At 35.9% G+C, this 26560-nt stretch overlaps 2 protein-coding genes and 2 long non-coding RNA genes across 4 annotated transcripts; 1 reads left to right on the forward strand and 3 right to left on the reverse strand.

Moving 5' to 3' along the window:
- Window positions 1-8215: 8215 nt before the first annotated feature.
- LOC147521890 (uncharacterized) lies at window positions 8216-9051 on the reverse strand. The gene is made up of 3 exons (XR_015194653.1): window positions 8916-9051; window positions 8637-8711; window positions 8216-8347 (listed from the first exon to the last, which is right to left on the reverse strand). It is a non-coding gene; the product is annotated as an uncharacterized LOC147521890 (long non-coding RNA).
- A 2709-nt stretch (window positions 9052-11760) lies between these two features.
- LOC147521891 (uncharacterized) lies at window positions 11761-17724 on the forward strand. Its single transcript, XM_086566666.1, has 3 exons — window positions 11761-12340; window positions 17543-17607; window positions 17671-17724. Exons 1-3 carry the CDS (start codon window positions 11761-11763, stop codon window positions 17722-17724), a joined length of 699 nt encoding a protein of 232 aa, XP_086422792.1.
- A 420-nt stretch (window positions 17725-18144) lies between these two features.
- Window positions 18145-19126, reverse strand: LOC147521892 (uncharacterized). The gene is made up of 2 exons (XR_015211098.1): window positions 18424-19126; window positions 18145-18318 (listed from the first exon to the last, which is right to left on the reverse strand). It is a non-coding gene; the product is annotated as an uncharacterized LOC147521892 (long non-coding RNA).
- A 36-nt stretch (window positions 19127-19162) lies between these two features.
- LOC147521893 (respiratory burst oxidase homolog protein A-like) lies at window positions 19163-25996 on the reverse strand. The gene is given in 15 exon segments (XM_086589130.1): window positions 19163-19438; window positions 19928-20006; window positions 20123-20251; window positions 20448-20579; window positions 20666-20848; window positions 20932-21034; window positions 21300-21415; window positions 21512-21607; window positions 21877-22266; window positions 22534-22837; window positions 22839-22939; window positions 23395-23508; window positions 23664-23712; window positions 23904-24060; window positions 24858-25996. Coding segments are annotated over 15 exon segments (2364 nt in total). The 5' UTR covers window positions 25159-25996; the 3' UTR covers window positions 19163-19328.
- Window positions 25997-26560: the final 564 nt, after the last annotated feature.

Genomic DNA, 26560 nt, shown 5'->3' on the forward strand with positions numbered 1-26560 from the left:
TAATATCTATAACCAGCCTGATTTTTCTGAAGAAGGTGTCAGTAGACTATCTAGTGAAGTTGCTCGCCTTGCGGAACATGAGATCCCATGCTTCTATAAGGATTGGCCAACTATGATGAAACTTAGTAAAGGAACTCACTATAACAACATCATTAAAAGCTTGAACGACACTTTTGTATTTGTTAATGGTGACGAAGACAAGGGGGTAGACTGTAAGTATGTTCGGGATAAAGTCATGGCCGCTTGGAGGAGCCACAAGGGTGAACTGAAAAAGAAATATGTTGCTGGTAAGGATCCAAAATTGTGAAAATGAAGGCACCAGATGGAATCCCTTTGGAAGATTGGAAAGCTTTTGTGAATCATTGTCATTCAAATGAATTTAAGGTAGTGTCTTAGACATTCTAACAATATGCTATACGATATGCCCTGCCTGCTTACTAGCTTATAAAATGCAAAGCAAACTGTAACTTAATTTGTGTATGTTATGTAGGCATTACATGCGAGAAATGTTCAGAACCGTGCAATGCATATTGAACCAAACTGTGGGGGGAGGACACCAGCACAAGTTTATCGCCATAAAATTGCAAAGGAACAAGGTGTGTCGGTGGAAGAAGTTGATCGGGGTGATATGTACATAGAAATGCACACACTTAAAAAAAGTGGTACACCACAACGATAGAGTTTGGCAGTAAGTCTTTATTTTATATGCTTTTTTCTTGAATGCTTAGTCAATGCATCACTTATATATATATATATATATACTATTTAAAAGTGTATGCTTAGTCAGTGATACATCTGTGTTATCTATATGATTTTAGAATGTTTTTATGTTTTCCATTGAATAGGATAAGATTTCTCAACGTTCCCCTTTGAACTCTAACACGACCTCCAACTCCGACTTTGAAGCATGCAACAATGATGTTGTCACAGAGGTATGAATTTATACTTTGCTCAATTTTTTTTTTATTCCTCAAACTAAAATCTCCAAGTACACAGGTTGTTGGTAAAGACTCAAAAGGGCGCATGCGGGTCATGGGTTCTGGTGTCTCTAAGTCTTCATTTAAGCATTTGGCTCCTTATAGGAAGAGATATCAGAAACAGATTAAGGTCACCGAGGAGTTAAAAATTAGTTTGAAAAGAAAATTGATGAGTTTGAAGGACTCATTTGATGGAAAAAGTAAATCAAATTAATGAAGCGGTCTTGAGAATCTTGTCCGCCGGATGCCACCCACATGTAATTCCCCTCTTTGGACCCTCTTCTTCTGGATCACATGATATATTCTCTCAAGTACGAATACGTATGACTTTATTTTATTCTCATAGTAATAGTAAAATTTAATGGTTTGTGTATTTGAACTTTTAACTAATGTTATTTTATTTTATTTTTTATCTATTTTTGAAGGGAGCTGATTACATGAATGTTGAAGTCAATGTGAGAGCCTTTTGGCCCTTGAGAAAGGTTGCATCTGGGAGGGTGAAACAAGTTGATCCAACATTTAAGATTGGAGATAGAACTTTGGGGGATGGAAAATTCTTGGTTTACATTGAGGCGATTACTATAGGTTCTTGCGAATTGCTTGAGCCCTATAATCACTTTCGTACCCTTGGTCAAGTTGGGTAGGGATATGTTATTTGGCCTAAGGAATTTCTACAGTTTCTCCCCACTCATTGTTAAAGGCCATTTCTCCTCTTTTAGTAGACACATAGTGTCATTTTCATCTTGGACTTGGAAGTATTTTATTTTGTATTAGTCAAGTCAGGATTTTGGACGTGTTACTTTGCTTTTTGGATATGTTATTTTGTTATGGATACTTCCGATGTGTTATTTTGTTTTATGGATATTTTGGTTGTGTTATATGTTGGATGAGCTTGTTTTATAGATATTTTGGTTGTGTTATATGCTGCACTTGCAATATTGTGTGGTTGTCTGTTTACTTTTTCAGGTGGCAGGATTCACTGTACTAATCTAACCCCTTTTTAGCTCCGCCAACGCAAACTAGATATTTGCGTTGCTGGTTCCAAGCCCAGATAAAGGAGGAGGGAAGAGGCGGAACTGATTGGTTTTTGCAGGTTATAAAGTGAGAGAAACCTCACCTGTCCCTTGAAGCACAAGAATATGCAGATTTAGTTCCTGAGTTGAATAATATAGTGTCTGCAATTCAAGTGTTATTGGTAAGTTATTGTGTATAGCTGTGTTATTTTGATACTTATCCATTTTTTTTCTTCCAACGAACACTGAATCTCTTGATAATTTCTTGAAGGTGAGAATTGTTCATAGTCTGAGAGGTTTGAGTTTTCTGGAGGTTCTTCTTGGAATCCAAAAAATTCCAACCAGTCCGTGATGTGGAGATGGGAATTTTCTGCAGGCCAGTCACTATAAGTACATCTACATTGATAGTGCATTAGTGCCTGCTTACGTCATTGACTTTTAGGTGATCAACTGGCAATTGCAAAAGAAACAGAACGCCGTCTGAGAATGGGAACTAACATGTATCCTTAGTCAGCTTTACTGAGCCAAAACAAAGACTTATCATTAGCACCTTTGTCAGTTGACGAACTTATAGAGAAGGCTGATAGTTTTGCTGGTGTTTTTCCTAGTAATATTTTATTATAATTCCTTTTGCTTTGTTTTGTTATATGACCACAACATGTCATTGGTCCAAAGGGAGCCGCTCATTTTTCAGACATGAAACATGAAGTCTTGTCAACCTTGAATGTCAGCTACATTCTTGTCCGTCTAAGTTTTGGTTAGATTGACCAGGAGCATGACAAAGGAGATAGTCATTGCAAAATCCTCAAGACTCCTCTGCCTTTGTAAGCTCTGGAGGGGTTCCACTTAGTCATTTGCATTCCTGTTTGGCGAATGATTTAGAATTGCTCCCTTTCGACCGCGGTAAGCTCATTCAAAAGCTTCATCTCATTTGCATTCTTCTTTCTTATCAAGTAGGAAAATGCAGACGGAAGAGTTTAACTTTGCTAGAAAGGCTGGGACATCCGGTGGACAATTCGGTTAGTATTCTTCTTTCTTATCATTTCAGATGTATTATTGTATGAAATCGTTCCTACTTTAGCTTGTTTTTGTGTTCTTTGTATGTTAGCTTTGGAGTCATTTAAATTGACACATTTGATTTATAGTAGATTAGGCTGAGCTAAAACTGGAAATAGAGTTTAAAATAAGGTTAAGCTGTAAATGGGTTTCTGTGATTTAGTGTATTTTTTATGTGTTTTGATGAAGCGTAGGCATCGAGTTTTAATAGTAAAACAAGGGAAAGTCCCTTTTAAAAGAAAAATGTAGTTTGGCCACCTTTCATTTCGGTTCATTAGGAGATGCAATCCGTGTTAACTTGATAAGGTTTAATCTGAGTCCAGCTTTTCTTGTGTACACGGCATTAGCACTTTGGCAGTAGCTTCTGTGCTTGTGCTGACACTGCATTGTGCTCCACGTTATGGGCATACAAACATAATGGTTTATATTGGCATATGCTCCATTTTCGAATCTTTTACTGTAAGTAGTTAAAACTTATCTGTTTGACCTTTTCTGGTACGTGTCAGAGTTACTTATCAGGAATCATATGATGTTACAATGAACTCAAAATGATGTAAATTTAGTTTGGGTATTCATACATCAGCCAATTATGAAGTTCATTATAGCAACACCTTGAAGTATTATATACTGTTGAGTATTTCTACATACTGTGATAAGCGTTGTAATTTTCATTGGTGTATTCACTCTGATATGTCTGATTTCTAAGTGGCATATTTTTGTGCGCGTAAAGCAATTTGCCCCCTAAACCAACTACTTTATATTCTTTTGCAGGTCATGAGCGTAAAAGCCATAGGGATTGCAATAAAACTGACATTGGAGGGTGTGAGCCAGGTCTCATATTTCCAGACCTGGATATTTGCAATGATTTCAATTAGTTGTATCATCACTCAGTTGAACTATTTAAACAAGGTTGGCACCTTTTCTTCAAATTTTGGACCCATTTCTTGCTGTTGAAAAAAATGCAATACCATAACTTTCATGCATCTGTTCTATATCCATTTTTTGCTTTGTTTAGTTGTTACTATACTATTTTCAAATATTAATTGCTAACAATAAACATGTACATGCAGTCAGTTATCATATGAAGAAACATGAAAAAGATATTTGTCATATTTACCTTTGCCCATTTGAAGTTGTTATCGTTGGACAAAATATAAAATTGTTATTTTATTATTTACTTTGATGTCATTATTAGCAAAAGTCCGCCACTAATTATTTTTTAGATTGTTGTAATTGTCATTAATTTTTTCCACTCCTGGCCCTGTGCATCTATTCTGACTTATGTGCAATTTTCTTATAGGATTATTCTGGTTAGAGCGTGAGCTAGGGGTGGGCAATGGGCCGGGTCGGGCTAGCCCGGCCATAAACATTTAAAAGCCCTTTAGAGATTAAGGCCGGGTCGGCCCGGCCCTAAAGTCAGCATAGAGTCGGGTCGGGCCGGGTCACAAGTTTAAATCTCAAGCCCTGACCCTACCCTAAGCCCTCTTTAAAGGCCTTAGGGCCGGGTTTTAGGGTCGGGTTTTAGGGCTGGGCCTATATATTTTCTTCGTTTTACAAATGTCATTTTTCAGACAAATTAAGATTGTTTTTTTGGTTTCTGTGTTACAAATGTCTGCTCTGTATTTCGCTTTAATGATGTGGACGGAAACTTTTAGTTCTAGACTTGGCTTGGATGTGAATAAAAATATAATTTATAAGAAGTAAGTGGGAAAATAAATTGAGAATAATAAGTTCTAGACTTTGATTTGATAATCAAAAGAATAAAGTCTTATTTTTTTATTAGGCTAGTGCTCATTGTTCTTTATGGCTACTAGATAGGTTGACAAGTTTTTGTTATATAAGACAAGTTATTGGAAGTACCCTTGGGTGTAAGCGATAAATTACAAAGGACAATGTTATTTTAATTTACAATATTTAACAAAGAGTTAGTTGGACAATTATGGTACGTGTATTTATAGTGAAAATGTAAAACTATAACTAGGGCTTGGTTAGGGCTGAATTAGGGTTGGGCCTATGTTTCAGAACCTTAGCCCTAGCCCTGCCCTAGAAGGCCTTAGGGTCGGGTCGGCCCTGCCCTAAATTCTGTGAGGGCTTTAGTTGTGAGGGCTTTATAGGGCTTAGGGTCAAGTCGGTCAGGGCCGGATTAGGGTCGTTAGGACCAAATTCCCACCCCTAGCGTGAGCAGTATAGCATCAACAATTTGTGGATTCATCACTGTGCTTTCTGGTACTGCAGTGTTGCATAGTACCAGAGATCTAGATCCAGCTCCGAGTGCAAGTATGTGCATCCATTTAGTTCTACATTGATAGTCGATATTATAATCAGAGACCACCTTGTAAATAGCTTGAGCGTGAGTTACCTGTTTTTATCTTTTTCTGGTGGGAATAGAGTTCTTGTCATTTTCAGATTTTAGAGTAGACTTTCAAAGTAAAGCAGCTTAATAAATCTTAGCAATGAGATGTGCAGTCTGTGTCGGCACTATTATTTAGGCAAACTGAGTAGTGAGTTGTTTCCTTTATCACAAAGGTCCTTTTCAGTTTATGAATATCTCGTTTTCATAATCTGTTTAAGTGGGATATTGTGTATAAGCATTGTTGTGATGCTCTTGGTCTCTCTATTTTTTAATAGATGATATATAGTGATGCTCTTGCCGCGATTTTGTTTTGATTTTTTTGGTATCTTCTATCTAACACCGTTAGACCTCTTTGTTATGGGTGTTAAACAGGTGAACAGGTGTTACTATATTTTTGTAAGGTGTAAAAGGCCGGACGGAGAAGATCTGGCCTCAAGTTTAAAAGTAGTGAGGAAAGGCTTCAAAAATCCTATATAGAATTAGGAATGGGTGATATCGGAAAATCTTAGCCAGGTAACCAGACATCGTTTTCTTTACTTGTGATTGTTTTGTTCTTTTGTTTTCTTTACAATTTTTTTTAGCAAATTTATCCAGTACGTAGCTTTCTAATCTGAGTCTGACCAAATTTTCGTCTACCGAAGTTGAGATCTAGATGTTTTAGTTCGGTCTTTCTTGTCCAAGTAACATTTCATATACATAATCCTATCGACCCATTTATATTTTTCTTAGTTTTCATAACATATGGATCAACTTAAATGTGGAAAATTGGAAATTTTGGATTAAAATTAAAATTGTTGGTGTTTTTTAACTAGGTCATTGTTGATGTACGTTCAGCAGGAGGAATACTTTGTTGAATGTATTTTCTTGCATATATATATTGCCGAACTAGAAATGAAACTTCGAGACAATTACACACACCTACTAGATCGAATATGGTGATTTACTTGAAAACTAATCAATAATGTCTTGTTTACATACATATATTTCCGAACTGAGCTGTATCTGACTCTACCTGCCTCAGGTTCCGAGAACTACGGCGCGCTTTTTAAATTTTGATTACATATTATTACTTTTCCAGGTTAACCAAAGAAAATAATAATGTGAAATTAAGGGGAAAAAAAATAAAAAAGTACAAGCAAGCTACAAACCATCGCATTTCTGTAAATATATACTGTAAATTGATTACTTTGCAAAAAGTTAGGGTGATATTGGACATACCCAACAAAACATTCCCGTACTCAAACTTTAAAAAATAAATAAATAAAAAAAAAAAAAAAAAAAAAAAAAAATTTTAGACACATTTAGCTTCTTAAATTACCCTTCTATTTTATTAAGATATTTATTGACCTAAAACAAGTCATTTACTCTACGTGATTCAGAAGAAAAAGACCATTTTTTTTTTCTTCTTCTCCAATAACTTCTTATTCTTTTATCTCATCAATAAACATGCAAACACTCACTTTTGATTTGAATCAATCATACCAAAGTAATGAGGATGAATACCAACCGAATGATGATGAAGAAAAAAAAATCAAAATCAAATTTTGACGAATGGGAGAACACAGAAGACCATTATACTTTGGATTACTACAATGAACAGATACAAACACCAAACAAAAATGTGAGTTTGTTTGCAATATTAAACAAAATGCTATTTTTTTGGGGTGCATACTGAGTATAAGAAACCTAATTTAAGCTTTTTTTTTTTTGATAAAATTTTACTTTGAATAGCCTCATCCTATTAGTAGTGCATCTCCAAATGCATTGTCTTTGCTTCAACTGAATTATGAGTCAGAAAATGAAGAGCAAAAAAGCCCGACAGAAAACTCTAATTTTGTTTGTCCGTATACAACCAATGCATTTACAACTGCAACAGTAAGAACTTGAAGATACTTTTATAAATTTAGTATATCGTTTTTCTGAATGGTGATGTAATACAATCTATAACAAAATGATTACAGGTATTTGAAAATTGAAAAGACCTTGTTGATTGGTGCAGAGAGGTAGGGAGAGAAATTGGTTTTGTGGTTATCATTGCAAAGTAGGATATCGTTGAAAGTGGTCGAAGACCTAGGGTGTTTTTAACTTGTGAGAGAGGTGGTGCTTTTAAACCTCAAAAACCAAAGAAGATAGATCGATACAAGCTATCTATGAAACTCCCTCGACAGACAGGAACGAAAAAGTGCAAGTGTTCATTTAAGTTGAAGGGTTATCAGCGTAATCAAGGGGGATGGAAAGTGGTAATAGTTTGCGGAACTCATAATTACCGTCTTGCTGAAAATCTTACAGGCCATTATTTTGTAAGAAGGCTAACACGAGAAGATGAAGAAATGATTGTGATCGAGATGTCTGAGGCTGGCATTAAACCAAGAGAAATTTTGGTGCTGATCTAGTGGCAGTATGGATTTCTTTTTCTGTTGCCCTCTTTTCTCTGTTCTGTAACAGTCGATCTACTGATACCTGAAAATACAAGGAAAAACTGAAGGAAAAGAATTTTGAAACCCCTTGATGATATCAGGGCTTTATTTCTCGTTAATTCTGCTCAAATGTTTTCAGAAGCACAACATCTTTGCAGTGAGGTTTGTATTTGATTTTCTCTAGTTTTGATATTAAGATAGAAAACAAACCCACTTACAACTCTTATCAAGCAAAGAAATGCATTAAAGAGAAAACAAATCCACTTACAATTTAACGCGAGCTATCAAGAACCACAGTCTCTAGCTCCACGCCTTGGCTAGTTAGAGGATATTTCTACAAATCATTGAAGGATCTTGGTGGACTTGAACCACCATCTCTTGAGATACATTGGAGACATGGTCCAATTCTCAAGCGTTTTTTCCATTTAAGCTAAAGATTCATTACACATAGTTGTTAAGCACATAATTGTAACGCTGCTGTGGCATTTACTATCTCTAGGCCTCTCAAGTGACACCTAGCCGCACAGTAACCTGCAACAATTTTCACATTCGCTCTTTCAACAACATAGTTTTCTAAGAGTCAAAAATCTTCTGTATATATTTGGCTTGGAACTTCAATTTTTTTATTTATATTTGATTCCTATTTTTCAGGTCATTTTTAATTTGTTTCTATGCAATTTCTCCTATTTATTTAAATAAAAGTGAGGTCATATGACAAAATGTAAATGAATCACATTCATATTTATCATAGAGAAATGAATTCATGCAATAGTTGAAACTCAAAACAAGAATAAGGTAACGAGAAGTGTAAAGAAAGTACATCATTTGCTTGTCTTCTTATCTCCTCCACAAGTTGTGTTCCACCATGCTGCTTCTGCCTTATATCGCGTAACTCCTGGAATTTGTTTAAAGTCTAAAATATTAGAGAAATTTTATAGACTTCAACGTCGGACGACATTGCAAAATCACGGCATTGGAAAGAAAAACAACTATCTTATTAACACCACCACTGAAATTGGAGAACAATTATTGTTGTCCTGATTACTTGTTCTACTGTAAGTGTTGCTAAACTAGACAAAAATGAGAATATTCTGTGTACCTGTGCATACGGCGCAGCAATCTTCACAAATGAGAAGTCTGGATTTAGCGTATACCCAATGCCTGTAATAGAGAAGACACAAACAGAAATAATTGAGGTGACATGATCATGTAACATAGGACTTTTCAACCGAGAACTATCTTAGGAGCAGTCCTACTCAGCCGAGGACTGCTTAGGCAAAAGTGAGAGACGTCACTAACAGGAGAGTGGCAGTTTGTCATTCGTAATGACTTTTATTTTAACAGGTTTCGTTTTATAAGGGTTCTTTGAAAGTTTTATATACCTCACCAATTGCAAACACAGGAGTTTGTCATTCGTGAATAAGGGTTCTTTGAAAGTTTTATATACCTCACCAATTGCAAACAAGGTCTGCTCCTGCAGGCGATTGATTTAGTGAATTATCAAGAAAAAACTGCACTGATCGCCTCACCTACGCATAAAACATAAAAAATCTCAGACCCGGAAAAAGTTATTGCTTCAAGATCCAAAGGGAATCCCATCTCTAAATAAGACACATTTAAATGCTTATTTTGTTGGATCATCCCTCACAACAAGTAAATGTCTGAAAAAGGTCGCATATATACCGATGTCATGTCTCCAGTGGGCTGGAGGCTTCTAGAAATTTGGTTTTGGAGATAAAAACCTATTTTGGAAAACAGGCAAAACAAGTTGTATTAACCTTTACGCACAGTAGCACCTTTTTAGCATCGGGCATTGTTGTGGTTTGCTTTTACCGCTTTATTATTATCCGTTGAATAGTTGTTTTAGCTTAAAGTGTAGGAAAAAAGTAATTGAGTTCATATACATTAAATAACCCCAACATATTTATCAATATTTTCTACCCGTCCTCCTTAAGATACATCCACGCTCAACTCAAGATATATTCCCATCTATAAACGAAGCTCAAATACAATAAATCTAAGTCCAGATAAAAGCATAGTTTGTTCCCATCTATAAACAAAGCTCAAATACAATAAATCTAAGTCTAGATAAAGGCATAGTTTGTTGTTATAGCCACTGTGTTTGTAAGGCTGGAATTTATTTATTATTATTATTATTATTTATTTTTATTTTTTTCCGTAGAAGATAGAGCGGGGGAAAAAGAATGGGCGTAAAGAAATTTTCACTAACAAAAACGGAAAAACGGGTACCAAAACAGACGTGTGTTATTTTATTTTTTTTAATCTTCTGCCCCTATTGGAAATACCCCAAATTATTTGGGAGATATTATTGGATTTAGACCGTTATTAGGGTATGACAAAAATTTATGTTAGTTATGGGATACGGGAGTGTTTTGTTGGGTATGTCCAAAATCACCTAAAAGTTATCCTAAGTAAAATCTTTTAAGATTCTATGGGGAATCCTCCAATCTATATAATAAAGCAACTTGGTCTTTTTTATGTTGGTATATCAAGCGGCTGTGGAGAAAACAGTTTTGGAAGATCCTACGGTAGACAATTCTTTTTTTCTAAGACTCAAAAAAAAAACCTACTTTACAATAAAAACACTAAACAACAAATTCATACCAATATGGGTTTTGTTTTCTTTATTGCAGTCTTTGGGCACCAGACATGCAATATGTCGTCTTACATGCTACGATTCATACAATCAGGCTTACATGGTAATTTTTTGAGCCATCAATATTTAGTGTCCAAATTTCCCTCCAAATTTATGTACATTATGGTTTTCTAAAATTTTGTTGATATTTGTTGCAGAAATTTTACATAAGGCATTCGGATGGTTCTCCAATTAGTTCAAAAGTTGAGAGGCAAAAGAGTGATTCAATGCGTTCAAGCTTCCATCGAAAGAAGAGTAACCGGCGTATGTTATCATTACTTCTTCTGTATTTTTAAAGCATTAAGTGTAGTTATTCTTATCACGATTTATTTTGTCATCACGGGGATCAATCGACAAGGATTGTTGTTATTTGTTGTTACAAGAGCATAAATATCAACGACAAATTTTTAAATTTTGTAACGAGATCTTTAATGCTTTGGATGCCAATCAATCTAATTGTCAAGGCCATTGACAGGCGGTTTGATCAATGATACACATTCAAAGGGTTGAGCCATGTTGTTATCTTTGGGAAGTTTAGTGAAAGGAATTATACAATTTGGGATTGATTAGATCCTATTCTTAAATGAGAGAAAAAAAGTGGAAAAGACATAGTATATACATGGGAGGTGGTCTTTGGGTTGAACAAAGATTTTGATTTACAATAGTGCCAAAAGTTCTATTTTGAAAACCAAAAGGACATATAAAAAGGACATATAAAAGGGTACTTAACCTCGTAAAGTATAGTTATCCCACATTTGGATTGATCTCTCAGGATGGATCCAAGAGTAGTGCTCTAACCATACCGGAGGAGGAAAAAGATGGCTCCATCTAATTCATTCCTATCTGTCTTGATCTACCCCTAAGCTTGAGAGATAGAATCTATTCTAATATATCCTAGCTGTCTATAACACTACAGGAGAAAGAGAGACCTAGAATAGAGGACACTACAGGAGAAAGAGAGACCTAGAATAGAGGATAGAATGAGTTAACGCTCGGGATACCCTCCAATGGTGAGGCAGGGGGAGCCCTTCACGATTTTATTTTGCTACAATTGTAACTCAAGTAACTCAATTACAAACTACGACCTGGCGCACAAATTACGAACTATCTTCAATATTCCTAATCCATCAAAAGAGCAAATGACATATATTATATTAATGCCTCCTTTATATAGCCTATATTATATTATTAATACACAATTGTCCTGCAGGTGACAGATTACGGGTTGCATCTATTAGAGCAGTTCCTCATGGAATCTAAAAACAAAACTCTAAAAGACTTTCCCCCGATGCCTCGACCACTCAAAAAATGGAACAAAGGGATTGGAAATAGACTAATTTGGGAGCAACGCCAACTCCAGTTTGATTTACAAGATAGACAAATCAACCGTAACATTGATCGTCTTAACAATGAGCAACATCATGCGTTTGATACCGTGGTTGATTCAGTCATGCAAAATGCAGGGGGAATTTTCTTCTTAAATGGAGCTGCAGGTATAGGAAAGACATTTGTGTATAATATGATTGCAGCTAAATGTCGTCATCTAGGACATATTGTGATTGCAGTTGCCTCATCTGGTATTGCGTCGCTTTTATTAGATAGTGGTAGAACAGCTCATTCAACTTTTTCTATTACTTTTGATGTGTTGGAGAACTCTATGTGCGGCTTCAAAAAGAATTTGCTCCAAGCAGGCCTGTTTAAAGAAACAAAACTGATAATTTGGGATGAAGTCTCGATGCAGCATAGGTTTTGTATTGAAGCAGTCGACCGTTCACTCCGAGATGTTTGTAACAATGAAAGACCATTTGGTGGAATCACTGTTGTTCTAGGCGGTGACTTCCGACAAATTCTGCCAGTTGTACCACAAGGTGAATGTGAGGATATTGTAGGTGCATCACTGAGAAGGTCTTTTCTCTGGAAACACGTCAATGTTTTATCTTTTGTGCAAAATATGAGATTAGACAATGACTTGCCAAAGAACGTGTTGTTCTCCAAATTCTTGATGTACTTAATTTCTTGAAAAGAATATGCTTTTTGCTGACCATTTTAAATTATACACAATCACTCATCTCATATGCTCTCATTTGAAATTTTCAGGTTGGAATGAAACCAAAAGAAAGTATTCAATTGCCGCCAGAGATTCAAAATTGTAGCAATCTTCATGACTTGCTAAATAATGTATATCCCGATTAGGGCAGGGATCGAGTCGGGTTTGGATATTAAATTTCAGATATAATCGGATCCGAATCCGAATCCGACCCGAATATATAAACGGATATGAAAATCGACCCGAACCCGATGTATTCGGTAATCAGGTCGGGTCGGATTCGGGTCTATCCGACCCAATTCCCTACCCTAATCTCGATCTAAGTGAGCAGTATGAAGCTAACCCAAATTATTTGACCGAGCGGACTATCCTTTCAGCACGCAATGATGACGTTAGCACTATAAATGCTACGGCACTAGATATGTTTCCTGGGGAAGAAATTGTTTGCTTAGGTGCTAACAAGTTAGGTGCTGCCAGTATTGTTGACAGTGGTAACGCAAATAGCTATCCGACAAAGTACTTGAACTCACTCGATCCTTCTGGGTTGCCTCTATTCAAGCTTACTCTCAAGAAGGGATGCCCAGTAATGTTGCTGAGAAATATAGCGCCAACAGATGGACTTTGTAACAGCACGCGCCTGATGATTGTGTGTACAAAGCCACACGTGGTGCAAGTTCTAATCTTAACTAGAGAAAAAGTAGGGAATGTATGCTGTATCCCGAGAATATCATTAACGCCTTCGACCAATGAAATACCATTTCAAATGACCAGACGACAGTTTCCAATTCGATTGTCATTTGCAATGACGATAAAGGCCAGTCTGTTAAGTACGTTGGTATTGATTTGTGAAACTAGGTGTTTAGCCATGGTCAATTATATGTGGCGTTATCAAGATGCACTTCTTCAAAACGAATCAGTGTCATCCTCCTTCCTGATTCTTTAAACCACACAACTAATATCGTGTATCCTGAAGTCCTACTTTAGTTTGAGAGAAGGTGTATTTCATAACTTTTGAGCTTTGATGTTTATTTCTCAATTTCTTTTTATACATATGGTTAGGAAATAAGGAACCCTTCATTGTATGTGAGGATTTGAATCTAGATCAGCTAACTGGTTGTTATGTTGTAGCATTTTGCTAGATAGAGGAATTTGTTTTTTTCTAGACAACAATATTTTTAGATAAAAAAAATACAATATTTGATAGGATAATGACTTCTTAAATTTTCTGATAAATGAATGAATTTGATGCATATGTTTATATAACAAAGGTCATCATAATCCAAAACAATCTAAGTAGCATACACCCTCCATAACCACTCAATATTAATTTTGTAAATAATAGTTATTAGATTTTTGTGTTTCTTTTGCAGCTTTTAATTTAATTAATAAATAAATGAATAACGTTATGACTCGAGTGGCGTAGCCACGGGTTAATTTCTAGTCTATCTAATAAAGCAGTTTGGTTTTTTATAATGTTATATCGAGCGGTCGGGGAGAAAATAGTTTTGGGACGATCCTACGGTGATAAATCAATTTCTTTTAAGAGTCCTACTTACTCTAAACTAAAGAGTCCTACCTACTTTAAAAAAACTTGCCAACAAAATCCCACCCGAAATAAAAACTCCTGCCTTTTCCCCTCTTCACGGCAATAAAAACCCCTTCCTCGATCTTCACACCCAAAAAAAAAAGTCGCTCTCTAGCAAGCTCCAATCAATTCTTCTTCGGTAACTTTCTTCAAATAGTAGAGATAATAGGTACCTTCTTTGTTCTTTTTTAATTATAGTGGTTCTTGAGTCATAGATAATATTTAATGCTTAAGTACTATTGACATGATTTGTTAAGTGTTGAATTGATTGGATTAGAAGTCCCATATATACTCCATTGTTAATGCTTAAGTATTGAAGGAAATAGGCTCCTGAAAGATTCAAACTCTTTTCCACTTTCAATTTTAATCTATGGAAAAACCGTTAATAAAAAAGAAAAAGTTCGCTCGACCCCTAATTTTTCTTTTCTCCACGCTAAAAAAAAAATATCATGTTTTTCCTTTTCTTAACTCCAAAAACAAAAGCACTCCTAAAAAAACACTCCAAATTCAATTCTTTCAACACTTCTTCAAAATGGTGGAGATAATAGGTACTCTCTTTGTGGTTATTTGATCTTCAAATACTTTTTTTCAATACTTTTTGTTTATTCCTGTGTAATTGAAAGAATTGTAGTTTACTGTTTTGGAAATTGTCTCGGTTCATTTGTTCATTCTTGAGCAGATCATCAACGTATACTTAGAATTATTAGGACTTCGTTCAACTTGCCACAATTGAAAGGTTAGAACATTTTTCTTCACGCAACCAAAAGTCAATAATCTAGTGTCGTTTGTTCTGAAGTTTTTTTTTTCCCCAGGTTTTAGTTTCTCTTTTGGATTTTATGTTCATGATTTCTAGATAATAAAAAAAAAAAAGTACGAAGTGGTTTTCTGCATCCTTGGGGGTGTTAAGTATATTGATGAAGTAGCATTCATTTACTGGCATGTGTTGACTATTTTGCTCTTTATTTCCATGTGTGTGAGATGTCAGATTTTAAATTGCAGTTCATGTCATTCATTGCAATCTTAATCCAGTTGTGCATTGCTTCATAATGCTTCTCTTATATTGGATTTTCTGTTGTCACACACATCTTACACACTCACACTACTATTTGAGTTTTATAGTTTTCACCGGACTTCTGTGACATATATATTTTCTATACGTTTGTGAAATATGTGCAACTCAATATTATATTTTTTAATTTATGGAGCACAGGCATGTAATCACCCAGGTTGGTCGATTCGTAGGGGTTTAAGCCTGGTAATCTGAGACCAACTGGTCTGGACTTACCAATCGACAACCTGTTACAAGGGATGATTCCTCTCCAGTATATAAAGTCTCTCTCTCTTGGGGCACAGGCATGTAACCACCCGGGTCGGTAGATTCGTAGGGGTTTCCACCTGGTAATCTAAGACCAACTGGTCTGGACTTACCAATCGAAAGCCTGTTATAAGGGATGGTTCCTCTCCAATATATCTATATATATTAAGGAAAAGAAAAAGAAAAAGCAAAAGAAAAAGAAAAAGAAAAAGAAAGAAAGAAAGAAAGAAAGAAAGGAAGAACGAATAATACTAATGCTTATTCTTGTATTTTCTTGAGTTGCTGCTTTTCATTTTCATATAGTTAGTTGCTGTCATATTATTCCCGATAGAAACTATGCTTCACAAATGTGTGTTGAGCATTGATCTCTTGCACAAACAGAAGTCTGCACTATAAGTCTTGCATTATGGTCCTAATACGCATTGTGATTTTGTTTTCAATGCGTTATATGACTTGTTTTTTTTTTTTTGCAGCTCATGTCATGTGGTCGAAAGTTACAAGTTTAGTCTTGCCAATGCCATTTTCTGAATGGTTCTTTATGAATGTGTTTAACTTCTTCTTATGCATGCTTGCATTTCTTTTCACCTCGTCCATTATTTTTGGTTACAGAGTTGTCCTACCGCTCAGAGTGTGACCTGTCATGGTCAGAATTTTTTTTGCTATGGAGTTGCATACTACACTTGTTTAGGGGGAGTTTCTTAGTTCATGATGCATGTTACTCTTCATCACATATCATCTATGTATATCATTACGAAGGTGACTTGATTAAGGTGCAATTTTTTTTGGTACGTTGATGCTTGTCAAGTGTTGGACAAGAACATTGAAGTATAGGCTTGGGGGCATCTGTTTTGAGTGTTTTTTTTTTAAGCCGAGTTTTCATGCATGTTCAGTGAGTGTTTTATGTCCTTTATGGTGAAGTTTCAGCATGATTGCTATGTGTTTTGTGTGACATTCTCCCTGTTCCTTCAACTCTTACTCTGGAATGGTGTAAAGCAGTATGCTTAACTGCTTACGGGAAGTTATCTGTTTTTTTTGTGGTCAGAACCTGCTGTCACATGGGTTACTTGCTTGGTTGTTGCTTGTGGTTACTCTGCAATATTTTATTTTTCATATATTATCAGTGTTCTTTTGCTCTGCCTTCATTTCTTATGTGTCCATATTTGATGTCTCATGGCCTGGTTTGTAGATTTCCTTTCCATCAATAAGCTATCTCCTGAAGTTCTATGTTTTGTATGGTGATCTCTTAGTGAGGGGGAGTTCCACATGCACCCCTACTTGTTTTCATTTAGGGGGATTCGTCTTTTGTTGGCTACGTTTCTCATTGTTTCTGTTGCGTAAATTTCTGTTGCTCATTACCCATCTTCACTTTTGTCCTTTCGTGACAAAAAGGGGGAGATGTTTCACTGGTTTGCTCTATGTGCAGCGGATGGTCTTATTCCAAAGAGAATGCAGGATTTTTGAAAAGCATAAAGATCTTTGGTTTAGTTTTGACTTGGATGATATGAGGTGTTGAAAACCTTGTGGAGACTGTGAGTGTTTCGGAAATGTTTATGCTACAAATGAAGTCAAATAAGAAGAGAGCCGGCTGATGCTGAAGTGAGGGGGAGAATTATGTGTGGAACTGGAACTTTGTGTTTTGAGTTTTCTTGAGTCCTTTGTAATAAGCGTTATGAGATGTATTTTCCAGTGAATTATTTGTAAGCTCTCTGTAAGGTTTTGTCACGAAATTGGCCAAAAGGGGGAGATTGAAAAGCCCATAGTGTGTTTGGCCCATTTCGTGCCCTAAACTATGTTTTGGGTCTATTAGTCAGGGAAATACGGTGATAACGATGAAAGTAAAAAGATCGACATCAACAAAATCGGATATCGTTTGAGAGATTAAAACATATGCAAGATTCTCGGATATGCAATCTAGTTGGGAGAGTCGTAACAGGGTTGATCGAGTGAGTTCAAGGTTGCCTTTAAAAAGAGAAAAACTCACACAGTAAAGATGAGCTTTTCACCAGAAAGTTTGCTGGAGATATTGAAGTGGATTTCTTCATCTTGTCAATCCAGTGATCTTATTGTTGCGACTACATGAGGTCACTAAATTGAGTTCTTCCATACTTGTTAATTGTTGGTAGCTCTTGCGAAGGGAGTGAATCTTCTTCCTGCGAAAGGTTACAATATTGAGGAGTACGATATTCGGGTAATCATGGGACTTGATCCCCGTTGTGAGTATTCTTACTTTGTAACTGATTGATTTATATAGTGGATTTTTATCTCACTACCTGAGATAGGTAGTGACGTGGATGTTTCCCAGTGATTGGGTTTACCACGTAAAAATGTCTCGTTTTATTTTTTTCAGTTTGATTGTCATAGATAATTGTTTGCTTGTGCATGATTAAATCTAATTGGGAACTTTGAATTCATTGAGATTACTCTGTGAAATCATATCTGGGAATTTCAGTTTGGAGTGAGAACTCTCATGGTAATACTGTAACAGAAGTAATGCCGGAAAGAAAGTGATGGACACCAACATATTGATCGATGATATACAATGAATGTTGTACCAAACCCTCATGTAATTTCATTGCAATATATTTTACAAAGACTCTCTTTACATGTTGTGTATTTTATTTATTTTTCCACCCAAAATCTGTACGTCATCCTTTGGGGGCGCTTTATTTCATCCTTGATCCCGTTCATCTTACACAAACAGAGAGCTACGTTGGGAAGGTGAAAAAGCAAGCAAAATGAGTGCATTAATAGATGGACGACTACATAATTTATGTATATAATTCGGATACACTATTCTCTAATCGGTTCGGGAATTTTGAAAATCCGAACCAACCCATCCATTGACAGCCTTACAAATAAAATCATGAGCGCCCGCGCCCTGCTTTTCACAAACATTTAGCTGCAAGATGCCAAGATCACATTTAGCTGCAACCTGACTATCTATCACATATTTCTATTGAATATTAATTGCAATGCTATTTGCGTAAGTTAGACATCTACTCACATCTTAACCATTGCATCTCTCAGTGCAGGTGTTAGAATGAGGGAGCAAGCTAACGGAGAATAAGCAGAGTCAAACTTCAGAAACGGCTGACTTCATCCAAGTTCTTGTACTGTAGCTCTGCATCACCATGTCCAGCAAATGTGCCCACTTCTTATTCCTCAATTGTGTAGAAGTGAAGCTCGTAAAGTTCACAAGCCTTTCCAAGAAATTTCCAGATCCCTAGATCAGCTTCTTTTCGAAAGAAACATTCAAGAGGTAAGAGCGCAATGTTGTCTATTCAGTTGGATTGCACTTATTTCTCTGGATTAACAAACTCTACCTTGTCTCAACGGCATATCTAAGTTTCGAAAAGTAAAAAGGCTGTGTTTTACTTGTGTGGATCGCGTCGAATGGATTTTAATGAGTGTCAGCGTAATACAAATTATTGAATTGCATTTGGCTGAATATAAGATGTACAGTGAATTATATTCTTGGCCATATTGGGCTGTTAATAACTTGTACGGTTGTACCTGTTGCTGTTGTTTTAATCTGATACCTAGATCATATTCGAACGGACACGTTTCTTTATATTGTTGAATTGCTTTTGACCAACTCATAATGTGTACTGACGTTGTTAAAATTAGTGTTGGGGACTAGGTGAGATTCACCTATGTCCCCCAATACTCCAATACTTTTATATAACATAATATTAATAGAATTGACAGTTTACATAAGTTTGAATTTATAAAAAAATTGGCAATTTGAGTGATGAATCCTCTTTATTAAAGTAATGCACTATTGACAAAATAATTTGGGACGAATTGGCTTGTCTTAGACAAGCTAAGTCACGTCCTGTTAATTACAAAAACACAATTTGCGTAGGCAAAACATAAATACAGCTACCAGAATCAATAATTAAGAAATAATTAATAATTTTCCTTGTGAAATACAAATCTAGTTGAGGTTTTGGTTGTGTTTTCGGTGCATAACTTCTCCAACTCTTTAGCCAAATGTGAAGGCCCACAATAAAATACCCCTGCATCCAACATCACATGATTAGCACTTAACACACTACTGATCAAGAGTCAATTCCAACCCATCTAACTTTCAATCTTTGGTTGAGAATGGTTTGAACACTAAAATCCATTTGGGCAAGCTTATATGGTAGAACCAACTCTCACTTTAACTCATAACCAGTTCCACTTTAAGCAAACCAACCAAGCCAAGCTAATTATGTCATTTAGCCACCTAAAGTTTCTTGAACAATGTCTGGGAAGCTCCTGAGAACTAGTAGAAATAACCAATCTATTCTGTACCAACTCTGAAACAAGAGTTGTCGTTGCCCAAACTTGTTCTTCAGATTTTTTTTTTTTTTTTTTTCTACGGAGGGTGTGACAAAACATGCATGCACCTAACACGAGCTAGGCTCATTCTGCATGATTGATTGATAGTGCACCATGGAGTGTTATTATATAATCCTTCTTTTATACGCAATTTGTTTTGAGTTCAGTTGTAAATCACTTACCAATCTTTGCTCCTGCATGTCTGCTGGCTAATTTTGAGAAGATCTTCAGCCAATTCGGTCTAGAAAAATGTGTCCGTACCTGAATATGTCCGCATATTCTCCATGAGATCACAAAATAAAGGAAAATATCTAAGGTCCTATACTCCTATTGACAGGAATAATCAAATTGATATAGGAGATGCATAATAAACTAACTGCAGTTCGAGAGATGATGTCAGTGCCACTTTTCGCATGCTGCAAGGCTTGGATTGCAGTTATCAATGCTGACCTTGTATCACCATCTTGATAAACACTAGTTAGAAAGTTGTGCATCTCTATCACGGTCTAAACATTCAGCCAGCACAGAAGAAACAAGCTATATTTAGTTTTGACATAATAAGATTAGGAAATCAAGAATGGCAGCCTCAGGTCACTTAATTGAACCAGAAATGAACTCCCCACAAAGTATGATTATGTCGACACTATGAAGAAATATTTTTTGATGCATGATGTTGTTGAAGTTTTAAGTTTTCTGATTTACCTGCCTTCGGTTTGTATCAGATAATTCTTTCATGACATCTTGGAACCATTCAAAAGAGCTCTGTTCTCTAGTTACCCAATATAAATATGCTTTTGACGGGCCTTTGGTAATGTTGGACTCTTCGTCATTGATCTGAATCACAAATCAAATTAATATCTCACTGGGAAAAGGCCATCGCAAAAGAAAAACTAAGAATGTAGATGAAGGAAGATTCTTACATGATCAATAAGTGTTTTATGTAGCCCATGAACAATATCTCTAAGGATGCTGATAAAAGGTGTTGCCCCAATTCCAAGTCCAATGAGCATGACGATATCATACTTGACGTGGTCTTGAGAAGCTGCACCATATGGTCCATCGATGCTTATCTTTGGCAATTTAGTACTCCCGGATAGTAGTGCCTGCTTATTCAATACATAACTTTTAATTTGCATAAATTGCACAAAGCTAAAAAAAATGACCCCTTTTTTATCTTTCCTTTTACCTCTTGGAAAAGACTGTAAATTCGGTAACTCCAGTCCCCAAGCGTTCTGATATGTACACCTAAATGGTCATCCTCCGGTGCAGACGTTAAGGAAAATGGGTGCCTTAAAATGAAAAAAGGAAGAAGAGAAGAACTGAAGAAGCCATGAATAGATCGAGAAAGTATCATGATAAATTAAAATGTATTCACCTTTTGGTGATCGTAAGACATGCAATATATGTGTATGAAAGAGACACGTACTCTATAGGGGAACATTTTTTTTCTATAGTGACAATCTTTCGGAGTTGAGCAATATTGGAAATGATGTAAACAGATGAATATATGATAAATACCAATAAAAACCATCATGGAAGTATGATAAATTTTACCATTCAAAGGAAGAAATTTGGGGGCATTGAATGAATATATACATCCCACTATGATACCGGAATCCTGCAGGCTTGCTCAATTTCAGGGACAAAACCTTTCCAGGAAATGTTGTTGCCTATGAGATGAATTAACCATATATGCATAAGACATATTGCATTGAAAACATTGTGTTGTTATCAACATTGGTTCCACGTTTTCACAATCTACACACCTTAATAATATTGACGTTGTATAACCCTGACCTCAAAACACGGACTACCCTCTCACTGGCATATAGAAGTACTGGAATGGCTATATACATCCACGTCTGCAGATGGATAGCAAAGGAAAGAGAATACTAGTTAGAACAAAAATTAGTGATAGTTGCTTGTCAAGTAAGTATTGGAATACTACAGCAGTATTCAGGGCTGTGCAAATTCAGAAACATAGTGAGGATGTCACAAAAAATAATTCAGTGATAGATTGACACATAATGTCTGTTGATAGAACTGCTAAAATCCAGAAAAGGTTTGCTGACCATGTTAAGAGGACTAACTTCTAAGCAAATAAGAATTCCATAAAGACATTATAACCTACCGTTTTTTCTGTTACGTCCTTGGTTAGGAACAGAAACATGGAGTGCACAATGAGCAAGGCGTACACAAAGATGAACAAGTGGTGCGAGTACCAAAAAGTGTTGAATCCTGTTAACCGTTGCAGTGGCGGCCATGGAAGAGATGATGGACTGCGGCGTGGCAAACGCGTCGCTAGACAGAATGCAATTGCCATCAGTAGAACCATTGTGATTCCAGTTGCAGCCTCTATTGTCGCCAATATCTCAATGTATGATGGCTGGTGGTTTTGAAAATCAGCGCCTATTGTAGTGCGAAAGATTGAATGACTACAACCAGCAATTCTTGGAAAATCACAGGCAAGATGCGTGCCACCATGGAGAATTACACCAATCACTATGACCGCTGCAATCAGCTACACTAAAAATAATGTGAAACACTCTCAGAGGTTAGAACAAATTTCAAAATATTCAGAACATAGTCATTGATCTAGGACATATTGTAATTGGCAACATGATTTTCTCTTTTTCTATTTACTCAAAATAAATGTGTTTTGTCCATCTCCATGAGCCCCGAGGCTCCAATCTTGGAAAGATATATCAAATTTATTCTAGAAAACCCACACCAGTCACCGAACTATTACATCGTATGGCAGGTCTAGTAGGAACACAATTGAACATACCTTGTGGAAGTTGATGTTGTCGTTAAACGGGATGATCGAGTTTAATGAACGGTTCTTCCTAAGCCACGTAATAGTGTTCCGGCAAACAGGGAGCAGAATCAGTGCCATGTTGAACTTCAGGGTCTCTGCAGCACCCTTTGCAGTACACAAGCAGTATCCCATGACCTCAAATGCTTTTCTGTTGCGATACTGTGTGAATTTCCATGCAAAAAGTGAAAAACACACAAATAACCAACATATGATTATCCATGCACGTCTCCAATAAGTTCGGAATAAGAACTCTGTTAATGGCATTGGCTTCCCAACTAAGGGAGTCATCTGAGTTTTCCTTGGATGTTAATGGAGTTCTTTCTATTGAAAAAGAGCTTGTTGAGCTTTCCTTGAAAAGGGTCTCCAGTTGAGATAGCTGCAAGTTGGAGAGAAGTACGTTAGTGTAGTCATTAACAGCTTGAATATAAGACAAAAGTGCAGTTGATGTTAAGCCATATTTTTGAGTACTAACATATTAAAGGACAGATTCCAAGATCCTTAAAAAGGGCTAATTGAAAAAACAAACAAAAAAAACAAAAAATGGAAAAGGGCTAATTGCCCCTTAATAGATATAAAGTGTCCAACACTTGATGCAATACCATTTTGATATGGTATCAATGGTGTACTTAATTCACTTCCCTTGATCCATGTCCTAATTTGGTTCTACCAGGCCAGGGACAATTATATTTTGAAGGGTCAGGTCATCCCTGAAAATTTGGTTTCAGCCAAGAATTAACGTCTACTAGCCAGTGTCCAGTGTGTCTAGAGGCAGGTCAAATACTAAGTCACATTTCCTTGTTCAAGTTACTTTTTGAGCCTTGAATTAATTACTTCAATATAGCCACGGTTTTCATCGTCCAGCTCTTCCATGATTAAGGCTGCATGTTCTTGTGCTTCCTCCAGTGTTATGCACAACTTATTCGCTGATGCGCTCAATAGTATAACCTGCAAAGAATCAGAATATAGCATGAAACAAGTATCTAATTACCACAACTGGTGAATGGTGATATATCAAAACTAATCTTCCAACTTGGCGTTAACTTCAGGTCTTCAGTAGAAGCAAAAGAAAACAAAATAAATAAATAAACAGAAGAAGAAACCTGCTTGATTTCCTTCTCAGTAATTTTCCCATCCATATTTCTATCACACCTGAAATAAAAAACAACAATTAGTTGAATAAATAAATGAAAGTGCCAAACTATTTCAGCGACATCTTTCCTGCACTAATTTGACTAGCTATGTTATAGGGGAAAAAAGTTTTACTGGATAAAGAATATCCTCCAATTCAAGAGTTGGCACTTACAAGGACTTCTTGTAACAGGGAAAAGGCAAAAACTTACAAGTCAAAGAATATTTGTGTTCTTGAATGGAAGTTGGTATCCGTGATACGGCACCAGTAGTCGTGAAGTTCTGTTTTTGTGATTTCACAATGTTGTTCTCTTTTTCTTTTCAATGCTCCTAGAAGCTCATCGGCAAATTCTGGTGTTTCTTTCATCCCTGCAAGAGTTGAGAATATACCTTGTTATCATGTTGAGCAAAGATTTGTAGGAGTAAGTATCCGAAAGCAATAAATACTTGTAGGAGTGACAGTTTTGATATTTAACTGGTCTAACATGACTCTGGATCGGACTACGGTTTGTAATAACTTACTTCCTAAGTTCCTTCACCATTTGTAAACTAAGTAATATTGTCCTTATAAAGGTTAACAAAAAAAAAATATTGCACTTGTACTGATAGATAATTTGGAATGTTACTATTTGTGCTACCACATATGATCTATTAGTGTTTTATAGATTGGTTACATACATTACAAATGGCAACACCAGATTGATATGTCTAAAATATATATTCATCATGAATAACAGTATAACATAGAACTAAATGTGAAATATTGCAAGTTTCAACGGTCATGAATTCAACTATCAATAGATTCACACAAATGAATAAGGGCATATTGCAAGTTTCAACGGTCATGAATTCAACTATCAATAGATTCACACAAATGAATAAGGGCGTGCAACTGGATAATTTATTTCTCCTAAGTTCTTCTCCCAGTGGAGCTTTCCCCTCATTCCAACCCCAGATGCGGGGTGCATTCTAGTGTAAGTTACTCTAGGAAGCCAATAGTTGCCTCCAACCATTTATTTTGCCTATATTTTGTACAAGAATGAAGAAAATAACAACAAACATAAGAAAAAATAAATGCACGCGACATATGTTAGCAATTTTGTCCATTTTAGCAAATTCAACTATTTTTTTTTTATCGTCAGTTTTCAGTTCAAGTAAGTACTCACCAATGCAGTATGCAAACCCAGAACGGTTCACCACAGGAGCCAATAAACCGGTTTTCTTGAATGCCACTTGGTCGAACCGCTCTTCCACTTTTTTCCATTCTTTACTTGTGGTTGCCACTTGTTCAATGTACCTCAGTCCTTCTATTGCTCTCCCAGCTACCATTGCACCCTCATTTCCCACTGATTGCTTTTGCGGCGAGTATACTGTAAGTTGTACAACTCTCGCAAAATCTTCATAAGACGAAGAACAAGAAGAAGAGGTGGATTGAGGGGTTGTTTGAGAAATGAGCCCAGTTTCCATATTTAAAAATATATAAATTTCTTTGATGAAAAACAGAGTTTCTGTAATAATGCTGAAGAAGAAAGAACAAGATCGATGATGGGCTTATCTTAAACTTTTCTCCTTCATCTGAAAAAGTACTACTTATCTACAAAGAAATACTAATTCTATGAAAATGAGATTTTTCTAAAGAGTATTGCATTGACAGAGACAAAAATGCCAAAAGAAAAGAACATTTTTCATACACAAGTGCAAATACAGTTAAGAAGAAAATGAAGTGCAAATTTTGCTCAAACTGATAAAGATGGTGAAAGAAGAACAGAAACCAAAAAGGGAGGTGGGTTATAGAAAGAGAGAAAAAGAATCTGAGAAGAAAAAGGAAAGAAAATGGTGATTAGGTGAAAAAAAGGAAGAACAATAGAAATTGTAGAAAGCAAGTCAATTAAGCAGAGTTAGTCATGGAAGAAGTAGAACAAGCTAGACAGAGTAGGAAAGAATGTAAATTAGTGAAGCAGGTAGAGTATAGAAACTAATGCACGAAAACTTTATGATATCTTTAATTTCTCTTCCTAATAACTCTACTTTCCCTTATAGAGAGAGATTTTCAACCAAATCACTCCAAACCTCATTTTTTGCATGGTGAGGTTTTGGGATTATGATGATGTAACTAAAACGTGTTAATGTATTGATTGTACTTCTTCTTTGCTTCACTGTCACCATCATCCTCTCCTTCTCTCTCCTCTCTGCTATGTTTCTGGTAATGCAACGCTACGTGTAGGAATTTGGATGTAAGGTGTGGGATTTTGGGTTTCTAGATGAACTGGACTGTTTGCATAACATCAGACACATTGCATACATGCATGCAGCTCTTATTAGAAATTTAATACAATAATTGTTCTTGCTAAACGTAAAATCACAATTATTAGAGTCTAGTCCTTAATTTCTTGTTTATCTCAAATCATCGATTAGATAATCAGACAGCTCTGGGCCTCTAGTGACTATAGCTAGTTTGGTGTAATAATACATGTCACAGCACTAGTAAGTAATTGGCAATATAGCATTTGTGGGGAAACTTGATTGAGAGATTTCGAATATAAATTCAACTACGTTAATCTATTGATTCTATTCAATTGTATTTTGTCATGAATTTGATATAAAAAAACAAAGAAGTAGCTCAAAAACTGTACATTGAAACACATGGGTAACATGGGTAACGTCAAATTATTTACGAAGGGGCCAATTGAATAATAGTTGAATCAAACTCATTTCATATGAAATAAGCAAAATCTATATGAGGTTGGTACATGTTTCCAATCAAATGAAATATGTAATTCCACATGCACCAAATCGCTATTATTCTACATCTTAAGAACTTCAGTATTCGTCCTCGACTCTGATTTCTTTTTAAAATTAAATTTTTTGA

Source organism: Coptis chinensis, chromosome 1 (genome assembly GCF_015680905.1).
Source record: "Coptis chinensis isolate HL-2020 chromosome 1, ASM1568090v1, whole genome shotgun sequence".
Taxonomy (NCBI): domain Eukaryota; kingdom Viridiplantae; phylum Streptophyta; class Magnoliopsida; order Ranunculales; family Ranunculaceae; genus Coptis; species Coptis chinensis.